The following is a 24,014-nucleotide window of genomic DNA, read 5'->3' on the forward strand; positions in this document are numbered from 1 at the left end:
AAAATGCACTTTGCCATAAAAGTTAAATGTTTAATTAATTGCTTAAACCTTATCTGAGAAGAATCCACTTAACACCCAAGAGAGATTCATTCTTATAAACTATTTCTATACTAATTTGAAACAATTTGATTTTTGTTAAAACGATTCTCAGGTGAATTTCTATTTGGTAAACTTAATATAGACAGGTTGATTAAATGAAAGCAGCCCACTAGCTTTGCTCTGTACAATGAAGACATATTTTCATTAAGTCATTCTGGCAATTTTCATTAATCCATCACAAATTGCTTCTTTCCTAAAATGAGGACAAATGGTTGTTGATTTGCCACTGGTCCTGGCTACTGCTGGCTAATGCACATGGAGGGAGGGCTTCACCTTGAATAAGTGGGACTAAGAGGAAAGTGCTGAAAGGTGGAGCAGGGACAGTAGGAAAGCAAAATTGACCTTCTGTGAGAGCTAGCATCATGGATGCCTTGCTGGGCCTGAAGGAGGCAATTGAGATGAATCCTTACTCCATTTAATTTGTCATGGCTTCAAGTTGAAGCTCTCCTTTCACAGATTGCTACCATAAATTAAGCTAACAAGTGTAAGGCCCTTAAATTGCTTGACTTTTTATACAGTGGGTATCATCTGTTCCCCTTTTGGTGGAAATACCATTGTAATACTCAGAGCAAGAGTGTATAAAAGGGAAAAGCAGACCTACACAAAGAATTAAGACATATTTGCACTGTAAATTACATTTGGCTGAATTAATGTCAGCCCTGGTCATGTAGCATCTCCCCTCCCCAAAAAAAGCATTTTTGGTGACAGATTAAGAAATAAAGCCAGGAAAGCGTGTATTAAACCTGTCTGGTCGTAACTACAAAGCTAATGTTTTTATGGTAATTTCAATCCTTAAAAATACATTATCTTTCTCAATGTTATTGCAACGTGTGGTGGTATTGAGGAAAGCAATAATTTGTAAACAACCCTTGGCAGAGAGCACAGAACTTAATTTCGTTTAAATAAAGGGGACTAACATTAGAATTCATGTGCTGTATCAAGACTGGCAAGCAGTGGTAGTTGTTTTGATATATGCACTGGAGCATTCATGATTGCTTAAATATTAACTGTTCCATGAATATACAAATATAAAAGGGGGAAAGAAGCCATGATTGGGGAAAATTTTTACTGAAAGAAATAAAGTCGAATTATCTGATCTTTTTTGGTAGTTAGATGGTTTTGTTTCCGTGACTCCTCCACCTGATTCCTTGGCTGCATTTCAGTGCCTTATTTATTTCCAGGGATACCCAATATACAGCAATACTGTGATGTGTTGCTCTATGTTAGGACTATTTCCTTGACCAGAGTGATTAGGCAATTGTGTTTTTTCTGAGTACAGGAACTGTTAAGTTTGCTGAGTTCCACATGGCCATTTGTATAAATATCAGGGGAAAAGAAGGAGATCTGAAAGGGCTTCCTTCTGATACCATCTATAGTCCTGGGCTTTTATCTGACATAAAAGGTTTAGTATACCTTAAAGGTAGGCATACTTAAAGGTGGCCAGAATTGTTTCCTTGTATACTGTGCACACAGTGTTTTACCATTTCATTTCTTATATTCTTTGTGAACAAATCAAGTTTGGGCTTATCTCAATATGCATTCTACGGCAATCTGTGCAAAACCTGTACATTCTTCCTTCTTTCAGAAGAGAACCATATTCATGAAGATAGCTGGACATTTGCTCTTTTACTCACTTTGTTACTTCTCTGGCCACTTTGCAATTGAGGTATAGATTGCTTTGGGGCAAGGTGTAAGGTCCACTGTTGTGTCTCTATGTAATATATAACATATGAAAGAAGCTGCATTCTCACTCTCGGCCTTCAGCCACAAATGGGGATACTGCCTCGAGGAATGTGGGAACAGAATGTGCCCGTGTCATGGACAGGTTGATGCCTTTTTCTTGATATGCACACACTATGGCCTACATTCTGTGTGTAAACTCTCATGTAAAAGTCAAGGCACTAGGTGTCTTAGAGCTGATAAAAATGCCCTGAAATCCAGACATGGGAAATATATTCACAGTACAAGAACTTTTACGGCAAGCATTGCAAGCCAACATCTGCAACTTAAAATTTGGAGTTCTGATTGAGAGTTCCTGGCCAAGTAATCTGAGCAGCAAGATCAGATTTGCCAGTAAGAACTGATTTTGGAGCTTGAGTTTCCCTGGAAGGCATCAGTGATCTGCTAATACATGCTGCTAATACATGGACGACAAGGCACATTATTGCCTTTTAAGTGTATTTTAATACACTTTTAGGTGAAGAATAAGGGAGAGTTTTGAAGACTAATGAACATTACCTCTGGAATGTTCAGAGCATGGAATCCACTGTTTAGCTCATGTGCTCTTAGATGAGTAGATGGTCAGTTGTGGCAGAGCAGTCTAATACGTATATGAATTTATATGAAGAATATTCAGAGCAGTTCTGCCCTTAAAATGGCACAGATGGCTCGAGATTTCACTTTTACTTTGGCACCAAACTTTGAAAACATGGCGATAGTTTAACTTGTTAAATTTCAAAGTATTGTGAGGATACCCACACAAGTTGTAGACAGTTGCCAAGCAAGCGCCTTCTGACCTGGAAATTTTCCTTATTTTTTAAATCTTTTATTGGTTCATCGTAATCATACACCTTAATGGGGTACAAGATGATGGAGGCATACATGCACACATCACTCATTGAGCCCTTCCCCTAGGCCCCTCCCCCTCCCTCCCCCTCCCTCCTTCTCCTGTTTGGCTTACTGATTGACTTGGGTATGTTTGTGAATGTACATCATGTGCATTAAAGAATTTTCCTCTTCCCCTCTCATCCCCCTCAGTTAGGCCGCCTTATTTGTTCATCTATAGCTTCTCCTTATAGAGTTCCCTAATATGCGGAAGCTAGGAAAGGAATGGGTCCTAGGAAGAACATGGAGCTTTCCTTTAAATTTGTCTTCTTTCTTTAGAATCATCCGGAGGTGATATCAGAATTTCCTCCCTCATATGTTAGAAGGGCAGGCTCTGGGGCTACATCCCTGGAGCTTTGATTCAGTTGACTTGGGGCAGGATCCCCAGATTTGCATTCCTTACAAATTCCCAGGTGAGCCCCATGCTCCTGGTTCAGAGATCACATTTTGAGAACCAATAAAGGAGTCAATGCCCATGAATTCTTGATTGTTCATTCTTATTTCTTCCATTGCCTATTCTCCTCAGGCCTAATTATGCTGAACTTATTCAGGAGGATAATTATAATAACGTTTGTCACTAGCCTCACCATTTTCCAGCTGCTGGCTCTGCTGCCCCCTCTATTATCCAGTTATTATCCACAGTCAATATTTTGAATAAATTATCCTTACGTGCTACCACCTCTTTTTGGTTATCCATTCCTTTTAATTCCATATCCTTTGCACTGTACTGAAACAATGCTTGAAGGTCACCAAAGATTTCTCTCTTCATCAAATTAGCCCTAATTATCTTTGGCTTATAGTAGCATTTATTCATTCAACACTACTGAAAACACTGATAGTACTCATTTTAAGAAGGTCACAATCCACCATATGAAACTGATTGTATAAACAAAATTATGTAGTGTGGAATGGATACTATAACTAGAGTATATATTAGTCACTATTGGAAAACAAAAGCACAACTTTTAAATTCTACTCAGGGAAGTTGGGGGAAAGTGCATTACTAATAACTGCCCTCTTTCCATGAATGATCCTTCCCTTCTCCTCATATCCTTCTCTTCTCTTTATAACCTGTGTTCAACTTAGTAAGTATGCATCAAAAACCCAGTGTGCATAAATGACCATGCTTTGTTCTGGCACTATCCCTTATTAGCTACAAGAACCAGGCCAAACTAATTATATACCCTATTTTTAAAATGGGCATATAGATAATCAACTGACTGAATTTTCTTGGGGATTTAAAAGTGATGCAAATAAAACAATGTGCCTACTGATAGGCCCCTGGTAGATGGGTAATACACTTTGGCTCTGATCCTCCCTGTTGGAGGAATAGGATAAAACCTCATGAAAGAACTAGGTCACTAGGTGATAGAGACACAAGTAAGTGGGAGGAGAGTTTCACCCATCGTGAACAAGCAAATACATATTGAGTGTGATTGTTCTGGATGCTGAGTGTATAAAAGTGAACAAGACAGATCAAAAACTCCTGTAATTGTGTCCACCAAAGCTGATAGTGGGGATGAATGTGTGGGAGAGGAAAATTGGACATGAAATGACAGTAGTAATAGCTTGCCAGAGCACAGAGGGACTGAAGGGGTGGTGATAGCTACCTCCATGTAAAGATGGAAGGCTAAGGTGGGCTCTTGCCACTTTGAATCTGGATGATGAACCTGGTCAAGGTAATACCTTACCTTATTCTACCAACGTATCTGTGATCAGCGGTACTTACTTAATACCCTTTTATAATTAAGTCAACGGAGACCTGGAGTGTTTCACTTATTTGCCCTACATCATACAACTAGGAAGTTCTGTCTGAACCCAAAATCTGCTCAGAAATCATTTTGAGTAGAAAATTGAACTTTATTATATGAGTTGTGGTGAAATATTGCCCTTTTTTGTAAAGAAGGAAGTGCTATGGTCATATGTATATTTTAGAACCATGATGAGTTGAAAGCATATGGGATAAAAGGAAGCAAATATAACAGAATTAGCATGACCACTTTCTCAGGGAGTGTCACCATGTAATTAATACTTCTAAAAATATATGTCATCTTCTCCTTAAAGTCAGCTCTCTGAAATCCTACAAGGAACTATCATTGTCCTTGCTCTGAACATGATACGTCATTCCTTTATTTGTGCATCGTAATTATATATGATGGGATGGGATGCACTATTCCTTTGTCACAACTGAAAAAATTTGGAATTTTTAATGTCTCCCTTTTCCTCATCTTATTATACATCAAATGAATTCTGTTTTCTTCCACATCTCTCAAATTTTTCTTCACCTTTTTTTACCACTACAGTAGTTACCCTTGTAATTATATCACTCCTTGCCATTTGCCACCAAATTACTGTCTGCATCATCTCCTTTTATATAATTTTGTGTATTCTAATAAATTCTATCCTGGAGCCTTCAAAATGATCATGAATCATTTTTTATGTCTTATCACGAGTCTTCAACTCAGTTCCCAGTTCACAGTGGGACATTTACAACTTTATTCAATCATTCATTCCCCCTAACTCAACACACATGATATCGTGGAAAAAATATGGCCACAGTAGTCAGTGTGTGTGTGTGTGTGTGTGTGTGTGTGTGTGTGTGTGTGTGTGCACATGTGCATACACATGCATGAGAACACATGCACTTATGAATGTATACATAAAAATCAAAACTTGATAAGTTGTTAAGTATTATCTATAGCCTACACAAAAGTTATTTTATGTGGAAAACAAGTCTCTGTTTAGACATATTTATTGACTATTGACTGATGTGTAGTTTTTAACATTCTTCTAGGTACTTCCGATAAAAATATCATGAGCCGGGCGTGGTGGTTCACGCTTGTAATCCTAGCATTTGGAAGGCGGAGGCCAGAGGATCGCGGTTCGCAGCCAGCCTCAGCTATGTAGCGAGGCCCTTTGCAAATCAGAGAGACCCTGTCTCAAAAATAAAAAGACTAGCTGGGCGTGGTGGCGCACGCTTGTAATCCCCACGCTTGGGAGGCGGAGACAGGAGGAAAACACAGGCTCGAAACCAGCCGCGCTGGCTTAAGAGACCCTGTTTCCAAATAAAAAAGTATAAGAAAAGGTCTGGGAGTGTAGCCCAGAGGTAAAAGGGCTTCCAGGAACCCCAGTACCACAAGAAAAAAGACTAAAAACTAGGACTGGGGGTGTAGCTCTAATGTACAATACCCCTGGGTTCCATCCCCGGTGCTGCAAAAAAAAAAAAAAAATCACAAAAACGTGTCTGTACTCTTGACAGAGATCATATTGAAAGCAAGGAATGACTGTGTCGAAATATTTATAGTGGACATGACCTCAATATTGCTAATGTGGTCCTCAGAGAAGCCTAATTTTAAACTCCAGAGCTTTGTCATTGGACCTTGTTAAGAATCTCCCACCAAATATGTAAAGAATTTTAGCGAATTATAGTGAATTGAATTTAATCCATCCTGCTCCACTTTTTTAAGAAAAGTCTTTAAGTTATTAAAAAGTTCTTGTTGTTTTCTTCTAGATCAGAGATACAAAATCAGCAGATCAAAAAACCACTCTTTTGCACTTTATTGCCGAAATCTGTGAGGAAAAATACCGAGATATCCTGAAATTTCCTGAAGAACTGGAACATGTAGAAAGTGCAAGCAAAGGTAATTGATTTACTGCTGCTTTGAGAGTCTTTTTGGCCTTTCGATTTTATTTCAAATAGTAAGATTGCGGTATATATATACATTATTTTTCATAAAAGTATTTTGTTTACTGATATGAGAAATGCAGGAAGATAGTCTCTTTTACCTTATATTTGACAGCATCGTGCATTAAAATAACTTGTTTCTGTCTTCATTTTTTTTTTAGCAGTACTGTTAATGAAACCCTAACATCTCTGATCAGATAATATGTTCATCCTTTAATTTGATAAGCACTGTGTATTACATGATTTTTTTGGTAATTTGAAAGTTGTTATATTTGTTGAATGTGTTTAGAGTCTTAAAGGTAAGAAAAGACATGTACATATACACACACACACACACATATATATATATATATATAAATAAATGAATACACATACATGCTATAAATATAAATAAATGAATACACATACATGCATCCACACAAATATGCCATATAACCAGGCTTAGTATGAGAATTTTACATTGAACATAATGCCCTGTAGTTTAAATGAGGAAGATAATACTTTTGAATAGTTAGATAAGTCTTCATAAAAGAAGCCCGAAGGTGACCTCTGAGAGATGTATAAACATATTAAAGGGACTTGCTTCCCCAAATGAAAATGAAAGCAAAGCAAAGAAGCAGAATGTTTTAGGGCGAGCGAAAGAAAAAATTGACAATAAGGCTGGAGCAATAAGGTAAGAATCTGGAGACGTCAGTAACAGTCCAGTGATTCTCATCTTGACCCTCTAGGCAGTAAGGCAACATTTGAAGGGATATAAGGCACGGTCCTTGGTGTCAGTGACAAACAGGAGAAAAGAAGCAAACATGCCTATGATGTTAGATTGTAATGTGAGGTCATTAGCTTTGCCATTTATTAATATCTACTCTTACCAGAATGTTGAAAAATAAAAGAAGGATGGATCGAGGCAACATTTTCTCAAGATTAGATTATATGGAGAAGTACCTTTTCCCTAATGATAAGAGAAGTATGCCATAAATATTACATTTAGAATTATACTATACTCTTTCTGTTCTATAATTGAGAAATTTAAGGACTCAAAAAGCATGTTTCCCATGTTTACTCCAAACCAGATTACCCTGTGAATTCCGCTGAATAAAAAATGTGTTCTTAAAACCCAGAATTTTGTTTATGTTGCACTGTCTACTTCTCACTCCTGCCGGTGTGGTATTGTCAGTAAAACCCTCAGCGTATTTTTTAATTTAAGTCAGTGGGCCTCCTTTGATGGTCCAAGGAGCAGAATAACAGGAGAAAAAGTGTGACTTCAGAGCAGTACATATTTTCTTCCTTCATTTTAAGAAAACTTTATAATATGATGGAAAACTAAAATTACTACAACTTTAATAGCAGCTTTCTGGCAATGGCTTTCTAAAGAACCTCTATCTTAACTCTTCGATTTCAAACTGTACCTTTGGGCTAGAGGCATACTTGCTAAAATGTAGCTAAGGTAGAATGATTTTTCATTTTTGTATTGGGGATACCATGCATGAATATATTTGGTAAAATATGTTTGGGGTTGAAATACTCTTGAATGTCTGAAATATGTAATGAGCTTGAATCAGCTTCAATTTGTAAGTCAAAACTGTTGATACACGCTAGGTCCGTTATGAAGAGCAGATTTATTTCCTATCGTTGTGCAGGCTAGGAAGTCCAAGATCAAGAGGTTGCATGTAGTGAGAACCTACTTGCTGTGTCATAACATGTTGGAATAAAGCATCACGCAGAGAGAGAAGAGATCAAACTTGTAGCCTCAAATCCTTTCATAATGAGCATTAAACCCCCCCATTAGGGCCCACCTACATGTTTTTGGAGAAGTACATCGAACTAGAGCAATGAGTATTTGTGTGTAAGCATGCATGTGTATCCATGCGCACTGTATATATTTCAGTATTTATATAATTATACCCTGATATTATATTAAGTGTATTGATTGAACATGGACTAGACCACTAATATTGTGGTGGTCCCACACGGAAATCTTACCTGATGGTATCATGGCTATCTTAGTTTGAGCAAGTACACAGAATGATGTTTGCCTAGCAACAAAGTTACCCGATGACTCCTTGATGACTCCTTTCTTAGAACATAATCCCAGTTGTTAAGCAATATATGTCTCTGATTATATATATATATATATATATATATATATAAAATACATACATATATATGTTTAAATAGTTATTGAAACATTAAGTCATACAATATATGTTTAGGTATTACTGCTACTGTGACAAAGGCCATTTTTAATTATATAGTATAAAATTCTAAATTTATGTCTAATATTTATTAGTTTGATAACCTTAAGCTAATGCATTTTCAAGGTTTTGTTTCTTCATCTGCAAAATGGAAATGGCAGTAACAATAAGATTAAATGAGTTTACATATAAAAGCATCCAGTGAAATTGTTGAGAAATAGTAATTTGCTGTGCCATTACTCTTAGGACTAGTAGTAGCAGCAGCAGCAGTAGTAATGGACAAACTACTAAGATTATTATAGTTGTTTCTATTTTATTGTTAGAAGAGAATCATCTGAAGGATGTCTTAGAGTTTTTCCTGTTCAGGTAACATCTAAGTATTACATAGATATATTGATATCTATATCTATACGTGTGTGTGTGTGTGTGTGTGTGTGTGTGTGTGTGTGTTCTATTTGTTGCTTTTTTATGCCTAGGCTTTTGGTAAAGCCTTTCATGTTTTTCTGTTACAGTATCAACTTCCTTCTCCCTATCTACTTCAAGAGCCAAATCTCTTCATTGTATTTTGTTTATTTCTGCCTTTGTGTATTTTTCCCGGCAGTGTCTTCAAAAGACTTTCGCCAAAAATCCTCTTCCTATCCCACTGCTTGGGCTATAACAATCCTGCCTCTTATTTTGACTAGTTCCTTTTCTTTGTATCCATATGAAATTGAGACAGAGTTCTCAACTCAGAAGTCCTTAGTGCATTCCACCTGCTTGCCTCCCTCCTTCATTTCCCCCTCCTTCTCATTTCACTGTACCAGGACATATATTCTCTTGAGCCATTTTTATTCCTTTATAATGATCCCGTCTCTGTGTACAATTCTGTGCTGCATCCCCTGCCAGGAAATCTCCCCTGGCCTATCTTCCGTGACAACTGACTATCGTTTGTCAAATCACTTTTGAGAATCCATTAGCTTCTTTTAAAAATATGTTTTGTGACCAAAGTCTTAGGAGAAAATACTTTTGAATTTTGTCAGCAGGAAGAAACCAAGCACAGTGAAAGGTCAAGCCACTTACCTCTTATTACAGTGAATGCTTTTCCTTGTTATTGGAGTTGAACTTGTCTCACTTTCTTAATGTATGTTTCAGGCCTCTTTGAGTCATATTCTGTCACCTTCCGCCCTACCTGTGATGCACTATGTGAATAATATTCACACTATCAATGAAAATAAAAACAGATCAACTATATAATTTATGTTATTTGATAACGGTCTAACTCCTCTTGAAATTATCCCCTACTTTTCAAAAACATCAAAACAAAACACGTTACTTTTTGTTTAAACTTGTGTAAAATTGATAAGACAAAACCATCTAGTTATTGATTTCATTATACGACCCGCATTCAAAGAACAAATGCATGACTACCAATACTATTTTAGCAGCGTTTGGACTATTAGAATCCAAGTACTTATTTTCCTAAAATGAGAATATTTTCAGGATGATATCGCAAATAAGTTTTTTCTTTCAGTACTAAAATTGTAGTCCTCAAAATTATTGACAAAGGAAGGAGCATTAACATAAATTAAAAGGAAAGGAGTATGTGAGATTCATGTAAACTTTTATTTTATAATTACCTTTATTCTTCATAAAGCTACGCTTTTACAATAGTGTGCTTCGTGGAAAATGCAAAGCTATGATATCAACTTAGCATATTTTCCTAGAGCTCTGTAACTCAAAGATATTGGGGAAAAACACATCATTTTTACATTAAAACCGATATATATTATAGAGTAGAATGCAAAATCCACATGAATTTTTAAAATAAAACAGATGACTTCAAAGAAATTTCACACTTGCAGGAGATCCCTAGGGGTGCATGTTCAATCTTCTCTTCCATTAGGGCTACGTTACTGGGAAAAGTTTATGAAGCATTGCCTGGAGAATTAGAGAATAGTTTTGTTTTGATTTTGTTCGTTTAGCTATTTAGTTAGTTATTATTGTATGAAGAGGGGAGGCACGCATACAGGGTGAGAGAGGAGGGTGTATCACTTTCTTCTAAACAGATATTCTCACAGCCCTTATGAAGTTCCGAAGCACATCCTATAATATGACTTGATTACAAGTGAAATTAATAATGTAGTATTGCTCTGGTCATTTTATTTTAGGTTAAATTTTGAATCTGCAGGTCCTTTTCTTCATGACTAACATACCAATGACTCCTTAGAAGAAAACGGTTGCTTGGTTGCTATGGAGACTCTAATACACACTTACTTTTGCCCAACAATTCATTTTAAAGATGATATGTGTGTATGTTAACAAATATCTGTAACCTTATATGTACTATATATTCCATAAAGCATGGCTCGTTTACTAGTCATATTTGATAAATCCTTTATTTTTCCTCCTTGTGGCTATCACTTTAATTTTCAGCTTTGAGAATTTTTATAGTTTGATTTAAAACTTCTACTGTTTTATAGGTCAGCTCCAGGGATTAAACCAAAAGGGTTAGTAAAGTTTAATTAAAACTATTCCATTCAATAGGGGGAAAATTATATTAATGTGTTTGAAGGTGCTATTAATCCTAAGGTTTTGCATAAATCCAAAATGGGTTTCACTTCAGTAAAATTACTACCATCCGACGCGATAAAAGCTTGTTACGTTTCCTATGAATAGTGTTAATTTCTTATGAATTGAATAAATCATTATAAATGTTAACAGTCTTCTGTCCCTTTGATATCTACCGTGCTTCCATGCCATGCTAAAACTGATTAGCTGTTTTTCCATTCTTACTTTCTCCCATAATTCATGATGAAAGTACAGATTAAAGGATATATTATAGGTAAAGTTTAGGGAATGAACTATGTTATCATTTGAAACTCTAATACATCAATAAAGTATAAAATGAGGAAAAAGTAAAAAGAAAATAATAGGTTGCAAATGTTGGGGAAAAGAAAAAAATTGTAGAATTTTTTGAGTAATTATAAACCTTAGATTATAATCCAGGCATTGCTAAAAGGGACCCAAGATAGCATTTAGTCCAACTTTATCATTTTACCCTTAAAGAAACTGAAAAGCTAAATGATGAATAAACTGCCCGGAATCGCACAGCTAGATGGTACGCGTTTCTGTGCATTTGTACAACTTGTATGCAGCCATTTTATTATGTGTATGTCACTCACACTTTTACTGCCTTGTGGTCTGGAATATATGACAGATATTAATGCGCAAATATTGAGTAACATATAGAAAGTTAATGTTGGCCCCGATTAAAAAACATCCTGGAATTTTAAATGCTATTTCCTCTAGGTAGTTACCTCTACTCTCCCTAGCCCCATTTGACAGAATCAATCTCTCCTTCCTCCCTGGCAACAGCAGCATAATAGCCTAATTGTTAATAAAATGCATTCCACATTAGCGATTTTTATTTGTTTGCTCCTGAGTTTCAAGGACATGTCCTTTTTATCCTTACAGTCTTAGTGCTAGCACAGCATCCCAGACAGAAGTAGGTACAGTAGGACTATTTTATCTGTTTGTTGTTGTCGTTTTGTTTTGTTTTGTTTTTGTACTGGGAATGGGACCCAGGGGCATTGTTCCTCCAAGCTACACAACCAGCCCTATTTTTTTTTTTTTTTTTGTGGTACTGAGATGGAACCTAGGGGCATCTACCTCTGAAAGACACCTCCAACCCTATATTTTTGTTCTTTATTTTGAAACAGGGTCTCACTGAGTTGCAAAGAGCCTCACTAAGTAGCTGAGGCTGTCCCTGAGCCATGATCCTCCTGTCTAGCCTCCTTAATGCTGGGATTACAAGCGTGCACCACCACGCCCGGCTCTCACTGAGTTGCCAAGGACCCAGCTAAGTAGCTGAAGCTGTCCATGAATTGGGATCCTCAGGTCTCAGCCTCAGGAATACTGGGATCACAAGTGTACGCCACCACACCTGATGCTAGTAGGACTGTTTTAAAATAAGACATTTACCAAAGATATGAGGAGCAATAAAATTAGAATGAGAAGGACATTGAGGCTTCAGAATATTTCCTGCACCATATTTTACTTGTTTCCAGGAGAGAGTTAAAATTGGAAACCATTGAGTTAAGAATGGAGAGGACCTCAACTTACAGAGACCACCAAACAATAGAGGTTAATGGTGGCAGTAATGACGAAGTTTCATAGAATCGAATAGAAGCCAATTGTCCCAATGTACTGTGTCACTGACTGCTGAAACATACACTGTTGTTCTGAAGAAATCACTTTCATTTTGTCTACTCTGAAAAATATTTTAGTTTTAGAATAAAATCTTACTGTTTTAGAGCATTAACATGCAGTGAATTAGACAGCCTAAGCTATGAGAAAGTTTAGCTGTTTGAATCCTAACAGATTCAAACATAGTCTTATAACTTTAATTTTATTAGCTAGAATGATGATATACTAATGTGACAAAACGTTAGTAGAGTTTCTTTCTTTTTGTTTGTGTGTAATCTGGAAGTTGAACCCAGGGGGCTTTTCCCAGTCCTCTATCACTGAACTTCACACCAGACCCAATTTTTCTGACGTTAAATAAATATTAACAGTCTAAATAAAATGAAATAAACTTCTCATATAATTTTAATATAAAGAATTAAATTGTTTGTTTAGTTTTCTTTGGAGTCTTTGTATGCATTGTTTAAATGCGCCTTAAAAAGATTGGCATAATGGACCACACCTATAATCTTAGTACTTGAAGATTAAGACAGGATGACAGGTTCAAGGTGAGAGCAGGATCTTAGTGAGACTCTATTACAAAATAAAAAAAAAATTTTCAAAAGATGAGGCTCCACATCAGAGGTAGAACACCCCAAGGTTCCATCCCCAATATCACAAAAAAAATTTAAACTATTTTTGAATTGATTACATTCTATCATATGAGTATTAGTAATATGTTATAAAATTTAGAATTCCAGTAAGTTTTAGAGAATCAAATGCATATTTACATAAAACTTTTTAGTTTTTAATATTTTTCTTCCTTACTGTCACCAAGTCACTTCTGATTTTTTTAAAAACCGAGTATCTTTAAAATAAGAGAGAAACAGTAAGAGGACCAAAACATGCACAGAATTTTTTTAGTTTGATAAGAACAATTAACATGAGATCTACTCTCTTAGAAAATATTAAAATCTATAATATATTATTGATAACTTCAGGAAAAATGTTAGGTATCAATAGATATCAGAGTTTATTCATTACTTAAGCCAGATGATTGTGTTCTAGCAAATCATATTTTACTATATAATATCAAGAAGATTTAAGGCAGAAAGTTCTGTTTTCTTCTTGCGTGTTTATACTTTACTCATTACTAACTAGTGTTTTCACTCCGATACATAAAACCCTCCGATGCCTTCTCATTTCTACAAGAAACTCCTGGGTGAAAACAATAACTTCAGGTAGCACTGAAAGGAAGCAGAGGTCATGTTCATTTTGATTTGCAGCTTTATTTATTTATTTATTTATTTATTTATTCATTCATTCATTTATTTTTGCAGCACTGGGGATGGAACCCATGGGCATTCCGAGCTACACCCCCAGCCCTATTTTTTATTCTTCATTTTGAAACAGGGTCTCACTGAGTTGCAAAGGGCCTCACTAGGTAGCTGAGGCTGGCCGTGAACCGCGATCCTCCTGTCTCAGCCTCCCAAATGCTGGGGTTCCAAGTGTGCGCCACCACGCTCAGCTTGCAGTGTAGTTTATTTGTGATAAAACCCAGCGCCTTATACATGCTAAGAAAGTTCCTTAAATCTGAGCTATATTCTCAACATGATAATTTGTACAGTATATATCTAAAATTTCCGTTTAAATTAGTGCATATTATTTATACAGAATAATGGTATCGTTGTGGCATATTCTTACATCCGAAATTTCTTTTTATAAGTTGTTTTATTGGTGTATTGCAGCCATACATCTCAATGGAATAAAAGATGCTAGAGGCATACATGCACACATCACTCAGTTCTTGCAGACTTCGTATGCCTTTGTCAAACCTTAGCTCTAGCATTGGAGAATCCTTTCTGTGAGAGAATTCCATGCGCAGCTTATCCTACACTGTGGCCCTCTCCACGTCACAGGCCTGCCTTCTGGTCTTTTAACCCCTTCTTTCTCTTAGGCCTTTGAAAGCATTTTAAGCACACTCTTCTAGAAAAGGCTTTCCACGCCTTTTCTAGCTTTCAGTGGTTTCTCATTTTCCTCTTTCACCATAATATTTATGTGAATGTCTTAATTTTTTCATCTTGTACCTTTTTGTTACAATGAAGAATTTTTGTGTTCATGTCTGCAACCAGACATGATGCTTTCTTGATAATATCTGAAATCATTAGTGTGCTGTTTTAGGGAAGAATGTAGCACCATCCTAGCTTACTAAGTTCAGCTCAGTGAATGCTTACTGCTGTCTAACTCCCAGTGAAACTTTGTACTAGAAATTTCTAAGTTATATTTGTGTGTGTGTGTGTGTGTGTGTGTGTGTGTGTGTGTGTAATTTCAAGTTCTTACTCATTAAGTAACTAGTAGAAAAAATACGTCTTCAAAAAGCATGTTTCGAAATAGTAAGGACAAAAGTAATGACTATAATATTTTCACTTAGAGTGGATTAATATGCCAGGGTATCTAGTATACGGGTCATGTTATATTTCTTGATCTGCATGATGAATACTTGAGTGTTTAGTTTATGAAAACGTATTGAGTAAGCTACTTACTCACATTTTTCTGAATGTATACTTCAACAGAACATTTTAAGAGACTGTCATTCAAATTTGTAAAATGTGCAAGGACTTAGGAGAATTGAGGGAGGTATAGCATTTAAATTCCAAATATCCTCTTATTTTTATGCAGGCTTTGTTATAATGATCACATGCATTGTATAAATATAAACAGGCAGCTACTGTCAAATTTGATCTGATTTGTTTTAAATAATTACTGTTTTTCAGCAAGTTGTATATCACTTAGGGATTTAATTAAAGCACCTTTAGTCTAAGAGTGGATGACTACACTTCCTTTACTGAAGGAAGAAAGGAAAAGGCCCACTAACTTCATTATATGCCATGTAAACCTCAAGGTGGTCTTTAGCACAGTGGTTACCAATATTATGCTGTCTTGTATATCATTGACTCCCAGCATCTGAGACTGGTTTGAACCCAAAGACTGTATCATAGAGCCTACCTACCACTCCTCTTGTTATTTCTTGAAAGTAACTAGGTTCTTTTGGTGCAATTGCGATTCTTGAAGATGATGAAGCAAACTTAGTAAGTAGCAAGTACAGTAGTCCCATGTGCTGATTTTACATAACCTGTACTCTAATAGGACTTCCATGTAAAACAGAAGGATGCCGACATTTTGATTTGTTGATTCATGGACATACTAAGGAGGAAAATAAGGGCTAATTGTTTTGAGGCAAAGGATTTTGGGATAGTCACATCTTAAAGAAACTTTCTAAAAATAATATTTGGGGATAAGAATCACAACATAACAAATTGGCAGGTGATACACGGATAGAAGAAGAAAAACATACTACAAATGCTTAGTCTTGCTAATAGTAGAAGAAATGCACATGAACCATGAAAATATAAGTTTCAAGCCGGGCGTGGTGGCGCACACTTGTCATCCCAGCATTCGAGTGGCTGAGATCAGAGGATCGTGCTTCGCGGACAGCCTCAGCTACTTAGTGAGGCCCTCTGCAATTCAGTGAGACCCTGTTTCAAAAGAAAGAATAAAAAATAGGGCTAGTGATGTAGCTCAGAGGTCAGATGCCCCTGGGTTCCATCTTCAGACCCGCCAAAAAAAAAAAAAAATATATATATATATAATTTTCAGCTATCGGATTGGCCAGGGGTAAAATAAAATCAAACTATATACCAACTGTAAAAATTGCTTGTTAACATTATAGTTTGTCCATCTAACTTCTTATGCATATTTCCTCCTTTGTACACATTCTTTCTTAATTTGGGGAAAAGAAGAGATCGTGATTTTTTGGCAACATATTCCTCAAGGTGATTCTGAAAGAAATTAGATATTCAATGTGGAAAGATATTATGCAAAAGTTATTATACATAGATAATGGTTTACCAGTCAAACTAGCATGAGGACATTAAGCTCACTTGATTTTGATCTACCTTTTATTATATTCAGCCTCATTATTAAAATGAAGGCAAACAGCGGGAATGTAGCTCAGTGGTAGGCCCTGCTTCCATATATAGCACCAAAAAGCATTAATTAAGTAAATAAAAATACAGGTAAAATGACACTGGTTAAATAAAAAATTTCTGAAATGGTATGCAATGTCATTAATGTTACTTTTGTTAAATATTTTATACTATTTTTCATTTGGAGTCTTTCAAAATAAGATTCTAAAAACATAAAGACGCTCATCTATTTTGAATGACATCTGTAAGCATTGAAGAAAAATTCATTTTCGCACATTAAGAAATTGACCGTAAATTTTCCAATGTTCTATTTTGTTAGAGTATTTGTCCTTATCATGTATAAACATGGAAGGGAAAAACCATGTAGTATTTAATTTAATAGACTAAATAATTGATAATAAAAGCTTAGGGGAAATTAAAAGTTATACTTTTAACAGATTGTTATAATGAATAAAAATTATCTTTAAAGCATTTTTCTCTTGTGTGCATTTTAGAGGACATGATTCTGATTGCATTTGTAGCAGAAAACCCAAAGCTAGTGCTTATGCTAGATAGTGTTTCTTCAATTAAATATGTATTTTCTGACTTATAATAGTGACAATAATAACCACTGTTGTGTATAAACAACCTACAAAGTGCCAGGGTCTGTATTTATCATGGTTTTATAGAAAGGGAAGCCGATTCTCAGAGACATCGATTAAAGTGTTCAAGATCACATAATAAGAGGTAAGATTTTTTTCTCCATCTTTTATCACTGATCTTTCCGCTATAATATTACTAAAAGAAATAAGAAATACAGTTGAAAAAGGCATACCTTATGAATTTTTATTATTTGAAGATAAATTGATAATTCTGCTTAATCTTTGGCACATTTATCATTTTAACTGTAATATTATGTATTATCATAAGTAATGTTTAGTGAAATCATACAAGTTACAAATACCACTTTATAACTATTGTTAGTTGTTAAATATGATAAAGAGGCATCAGTTAGATTTAGGGTTTCATTCAAATTATTTTTATCTTCCATATGTATACACAGAATAGTAACATACTCTATGGTGCTGGACAAATAATACATATCTTTTTTGTTCAACTCCTTGAAAGATACAATCATTAGCCAAACTCGTGTTTATTTAACTCTGTTATTTATATATGAGCCCTCTATTTTCTAAGTTACACCATATATCTATTATCAAGAAGAAAGTCTATACTTTCCATTAATTTGGGCATTCATTCATCTTTTACTGTTCAAAACCAATACTGAATAGGTGTTTTTCAAAGGACAATCAGTTGTTTCAAACATTTATTTTTATTTCTATTTGCCATGCTGGGAATTAGGCACAGAGCTTCCTTTCATGGTAGGAAAGCACTCTAGCAATGAACTACAACCCTGACCCCATGACACATTTCTGTTAATGACCTCAGTTGATCTTTTACTTTTCTTGGAAATTCAATAGAAGTGATTCTTACTCCTTAAATGGGAAAATGGCAAATGCATAGAACTTTCTCAGAAGAAAAATACACCAGTAATGTTCAGCACTATCGTTAGAAGAAATACAGATAAAACACCAAGTTACAAGTTTTAGCCATCAAATTGTCAAGGGTTAAAAATCAAATGAGAGCCCAACATGGTGGTGCATTTCTGCAATGTCAATACTGAGGAATCTCAGACTGAGGATCCCAGGGTTCATGGCCAGCCTCGGCAACTCGGTGAAGCCATCAGCAATGTAGAAAAACCCTGTTTCGAAAGGAAAATGAGTCTGGGAGGGTAGCTTCAAAGTAGAACACTCTTGGATGTTCACTTCCAGTATAACACACACACACACACACACACACACACACACACACACACGTGCGTGCACAAAATAAACTATCTTATTTTGAGTGCTGGTATAGGTAGCAAAGAGAGGATACTTATCAATTAATGGTTGATGCTACTAAAGTCTTCACCTCTTTGGAAAACAGTTAACAATGTATGCAATAGATTACGTTTTAAATAATAATTCACTTAGCAATTTCAGCTCTAAGTACTCTTTTTGTATAACTTTGCAAAAAGAGAATTAATGGTACATACATACCACATAGAAAATAGAATCATAGATTAGATGTACAATATATTTTAATAAAATCAGGTCCTCAGAAACTTAAATGACATGGCAAACACAAATAATATAACAAATGTAAATAACAATGTATGCAATAGATTATATTTTAAATAATTTACTTAGCAATTTCAGCTATAAATACTATTTTTGCAAAGTTATGTAAAAATCTATGGTATCTCAACCATTGGACTAATAATACTGAACCATTTTTATTAGGGAAATAAAGGACTACATTCCTGTGAGCCTCTGGTCACAACATTTTCATCAATTGATCAATATGTAACCTTGCTTTCAGTGTGTTTCTGTTTAAAGACATCTTACTTAATATACATTGTTAATTCATTAACATTGAATTCCGTTAAGAGCACAGTCGTTTATGTTTGAATGAAGCCTGTCTAACACAAATATTTTCTCCATGGAGCACATCAGAGCTTTGTAGTGATGAACACTGTTAGCACTTGGGGGCCATCTAAACAGTACAATCATACACACAAAAAAGAAAAAATACCACAAAAATGAGGTAAACATGATGCTAAATACAATGCAAGAATGGATACTTGCTTATCATATGAGACAGGACACATAAAAATAGAGCATTACTTGATTAACCTCATCTGGGAATGTAAGCCTGGGACAACTCAAATTCCTAACTATTCTATATCTGTACCTGTCTGTGAATGACCATAAAATTGCAAGTATTGATTGAGGTTAGAGATCCATTTTAGCAAGTGGACATATTTGTAAATGTGAAATTAAATAATAATGAGAATCTACAGTATACTTACTATCATAAAATAATCTTAAGGCATAACATCATACAATTCATCCATCCATTCACTCAATAATTTTTGAACATATGACACTTGATTTTCACTATTCTAGATACCTGGGCCATAGTAGTGAACAAAACAAATTACTTTCATTGGAGAAACAGATAAATATATAAAATCCCATTTACCCATAGATGAGGGAATTGAAGCTGGACGTGGTGGTGTGCACCTGTACTTCTAGTACTCGGGAGACTGAGACAGGATGATTATTGGTTTGAGGAAAACGTCAGCCACTTAGTGAAAACTTCAACAACTTAATTAATCCCTCTTTCAAATAAATAAATTAGGCTTGGGGTGTGTCTCATTGCTAGAATGCCCCTGGATTCAATCCCCAGTACCACAAAAAGAAGCAAGGTAAGGGAAAAGAGAATGAAATATGTATCTGTATTACATATAGTGGTCAGGGAGACCTGTAGGATGCCATGATGCTTGACAGAGACTTGTTTAAACTAAAGTAGCAAGGCAATTTCTCACTTAAGGATATTTCAAGCAAATACAAAAGCGAATGCAAGAGGCTGTAAGCCCTGTGTGTGCTTAATCTGAATGAGAACAAGAGAACCAGTATGGCTATAGCATAGGGAGTGGAGTTGGGGCAGATGATAAATAAAGAAGTTGGAGGTGTGGCTAGTGGCCAGATCATGGATGACCTTGTGGGCCATGGATTGGCCATTGAATTTTATTCATTTTGATGGGAAACCATTTGCAAGCCAAAAGTGTGTGAATATTAAGATCTGACTTAGGTGTCAAAGAGGAATTCAAGCTGCTATTTGGAGAACTTGATTGCAGTAGGACAAGAGCAGAGAGGCACATAAGGAAGTTACCGAAGTAGACCAAATTGAGGAAATATGCTCATAGCATATACACATGTTTCTGTGTCGAAAAGCCCACAGTTATCTCTGCCTTTCTATAAACGCTCAATATCATAAAACTATACATAATTAGTTGCATATTAATGCCAAATATAATGCATTGTTCTGAGAGATAGAGGATCTGAAACTCTGCAAAGATTTGTTACTTTCAAATTCCTGTTTTCGAATATATATTATTTTTATTATTAACTTTGTCATTGGTGCTAATATCTTCTATTCAGAAGTATGAGCATATTGACATCCTCAGGGAAAACACATTGAGGGAAACCATTTTTATAGCTTTAAGACTATCACGTGCTCCTCACCACATTATTAACATTTAACACACACTCCTAATACTTGTCACCAGCAGCTTTTTAAAGAAGGAAGACTAATGTACATGTCTGTGTGGATGATATTTTCTCATACAAAAGTGTGAGTATTCTGAAGGAAATTAAAGCAGGTGGAGAATTTCAGGAAGTTGCTACAGTTTCAACAGTAGTAGACATCAAGTGGATAGTAAGCAAAGGTTTGCGGTAATGATTGGGGTAACGTCGTCTAACGCCTGGCACCATTGCCATGTGGCAATCAGCAGCTTATCTCCAACACTTTGCATTGCTAACAGTGAAGTCAGACAGCTGTTCTTTCAGAAGTAAGTGAGCCTTATGCTAGCCCTGCTAATTACTTGATTTGGAAAATGCTACTTACCAACATAAAGCTTAGACCAGTGAAATTCCAGTATGTACCTAATAAGCTCCATCTGCATGTGGATAACCATTCAATCTTGAATTACATTTGGTCTAGCACCAAAGCTATTATATGGTCTATGTTGTTTTCTCCTGGAGAGGAATATGTACAATTCATCACTGATATTTTAGTTTTTCTCCCTTTCTATTTTGTAAATATAGTGATACACACAGGTTACACAGCTCTCTGTACAGTCGGGTCTGAACTAAATATTAAATGTGGAATTAACCCCTCCAAACTAAATTTACTGCTTAGCTTTAAAATGTCTTTTTGGTTTAAACAGTTTATAGACACAATTTTAGCTCATAAATTATATAGTCAATATCATTTTAAAATAATAAAACATCCTTCATTATCTAGAATCTCAGTTTTTAGTAGCGGAGAAGTCTCAGCAGTGAGGCTAGAAAGGACAGGTTTTGGGGAGGATATGGGGCTTGAATATGGATTATTTTTGGCATATCACATGGGTGGTGAATGAAGGAACTACCAGTGGGGAGAAAATTTGCAAAAACAAGATGGATAATATATGTATTCATGTATTGCATCAAAATAATATGTTGCAACTTGAAATTACCTGTATTTTTTTGTATTATCACACATGGTTCCTGAATTAGACTTTTTTAAAAATATCTGAAGGGAAAATTCTAAAATTAGTTGGAGTTTCAGATTCAATATCATCAATTAAATTTGGAAATACTGCGAAAGTTTTTATTCTGTCAATTCAAATCTCAAAACAAATATACAGCAAGCTCAAACAACTGGCATATTTGTATTTTATGTTCTACCTATATTTTAGTTCCCAAAACTAATTATTTCTCTAAGATATACTATCATTTTGAGTACTTAGCACATAAAAGTATATGCCGAGGCTTACTGTGTTGTTAAATGCTTGTGAAGTTCAAATATTTGCAAAGTGTAATTTAATTTTCTATGGTTATTAATCGAAGTAGAATAGCTTCTCTCGGAACACAATATTTCACGGAGTAAAATCACAGTCACACTTTATTGCATACAGAAAGAAATGTATATTCATAAACATTTTTGCTTGCTTCTTCAAGAACCATAATCAGTTAATCATCTTCATTCTATTGCCTTACTCTGGTCTTCCATGATTTTAAAAAATGGAAAATGATTGTGACTAATGAAGCTATTTACAAGATGATATTTAAGGCCGTCTTCACATTTAAATGTTATATTGTTTAAATTATACGCAAATATCCGCGATTAGTGGAGACGTAAGGAGCTCTCTCTCCCATAAGTAATTACCAGATTGTGCTTGAAACAGTTAATGTAAGTTAGACCATTTCTAGATTTCTAGATTGTTTACATAGACTTGACTCAAGGGGGGTATCCACAAATAAGAGAAGAAGCCCGTCTGTCTCTGGGGGCGTGTGTGTGTGTGTGTGTGTGTGTGTGTGTGTGTGTGTGTGTGTGGTTGAGTTCTGTTACACCTTAAGTAAAAAGTAAAATCTGGGTCTGGGTTTGTAGCTCAGTGGTAGAGGGCTTTCCTTCTTCGCAGAAGGGCTCTGGGTTCGATCCCCAGTACTGCTCTAAGTAAACAATTAAATAAATGAATAGCAACTGCCACAGTTGCTTCGCTATAGTTGGTTTTATTTTTTTTTCTAAAGGTGCTTGGTTTCTTTAGTTTTTTTTTAAATATTTGCATAAAAAAAGAAATCACTCCTTTGATATTCAGGGAGAAAAAAAACCAGAGTGCTAATTACACTGTTGTGAAACAATATTATCCTCTTTAGGTTTACACTGGCATTTCTAATACAAAGTTACTTTAGCAGGCCTTGCCAAGCAGAATCTGCTGGGCCTTTTTATTATTTTTCCACATTTATTGAACAAGTCCATTCCCAGGGATATTGAAAATGCAAAGCAAGGCCTGACAAAAATAACATTTATTTCATGAAAGTTTCATTAGCAGCCTCTCTGGTTGAAGATGAAGGAAAAAATATTTCACAGGGAGTCATATGAGATATTAATATATACAGATTTTTAAAAACAAAACAGAAGTCTGAAAAACCATCAGGTATTGCTTTGAAAGGAATACAGAAGTACATGGATTTCAAATATGTTGAAAAATGGCTTAAATGTACTGAACTGCTCACAGCCCTTGGCTTTTTCTTTTATATGAGTTCTATCTGAACAAGGATTTTATTATCGTCAGTGTTGTTCATGCTGTTCTAGTTAAGATTGTCAGCATTTCCATTCCAAACCCACTATTTCGGTTGGGGCTCATAACTCAGCTTTAGAAGTCACCTAGGGCTAAAGGTTGGCATGAGTATTTCCAACCTATGGCGCTAGTGATGGCTGTGGACATGATTAAATATATAGTAAATATTCAGATTAACATCAACTAATTCCTTTGGCCCTGAGGATTGAACCCATGGCCTCACACATTCTAGGCAAGCACTCAACCACTGGGCTCCACCCCAGCTCAAACATAGTGTCCTTTTTATTTTATAAAATATTATAATGGAATAATATATTTTGATTTAGTTATAGAAACTGCTAAGTGTTCAATCTGTTAGTATAACTGATTAATAAAGTTAAAGAAAGCTAGTTTAAAAAATAACCTTAGTCCTTGCAGCCAAGAAACTCTGAACTTGTCTTGAAGCCACATATCTTTCTACTATCAAATGAGCAACACATTCTCAAAGACACTTGGAAATGTATTAATATTATAAGTAAGTTACTGGATAATTCTGTTAAAAGTTTAATGAACGCCATTAGGATTGAATGGATAAA

General features: G+C 35.4%; 1 protein-coding gene across 2 annotated transcripts in view; it reads left to right on the forward strand.

The window, feature by feature from the left end:
• DIAPH2 (diaphanous related formin 2) overlaps positions 1–24,014 on the forward strand; it is a gene marked incomplete at both ends in the record, with an annotated part of 850,504 nt that overhangs the window by 436,424 nt on the left and 390,066 nt on the right. For both annotated transcript variants that reach the window (XM_080719289.1, XM_080719290.1), the window contains one exon: positions 6,215–6,344. In XM_080719289.1, coding sequence (XP_080575415.1) covers positions 6,215–6,344 — 130 coding nt within the window. The remainder of the gene's footprint in view (positions 1–6,214; positions 6,345–24,014) is intronic.

The sequence above is a fragment of the Muscardinus avellanarius genome (genome assembly GCF_963383645.1).
Source record: "Muscardinus avellanarius genome assembly, chromosome: X".
Lineage (NCBI taxonomy): Eukaryota > Metazoa > Chordata > Mammalia > Rodentia > Gliridae > Muscardinus > Muscardinus avellanarius.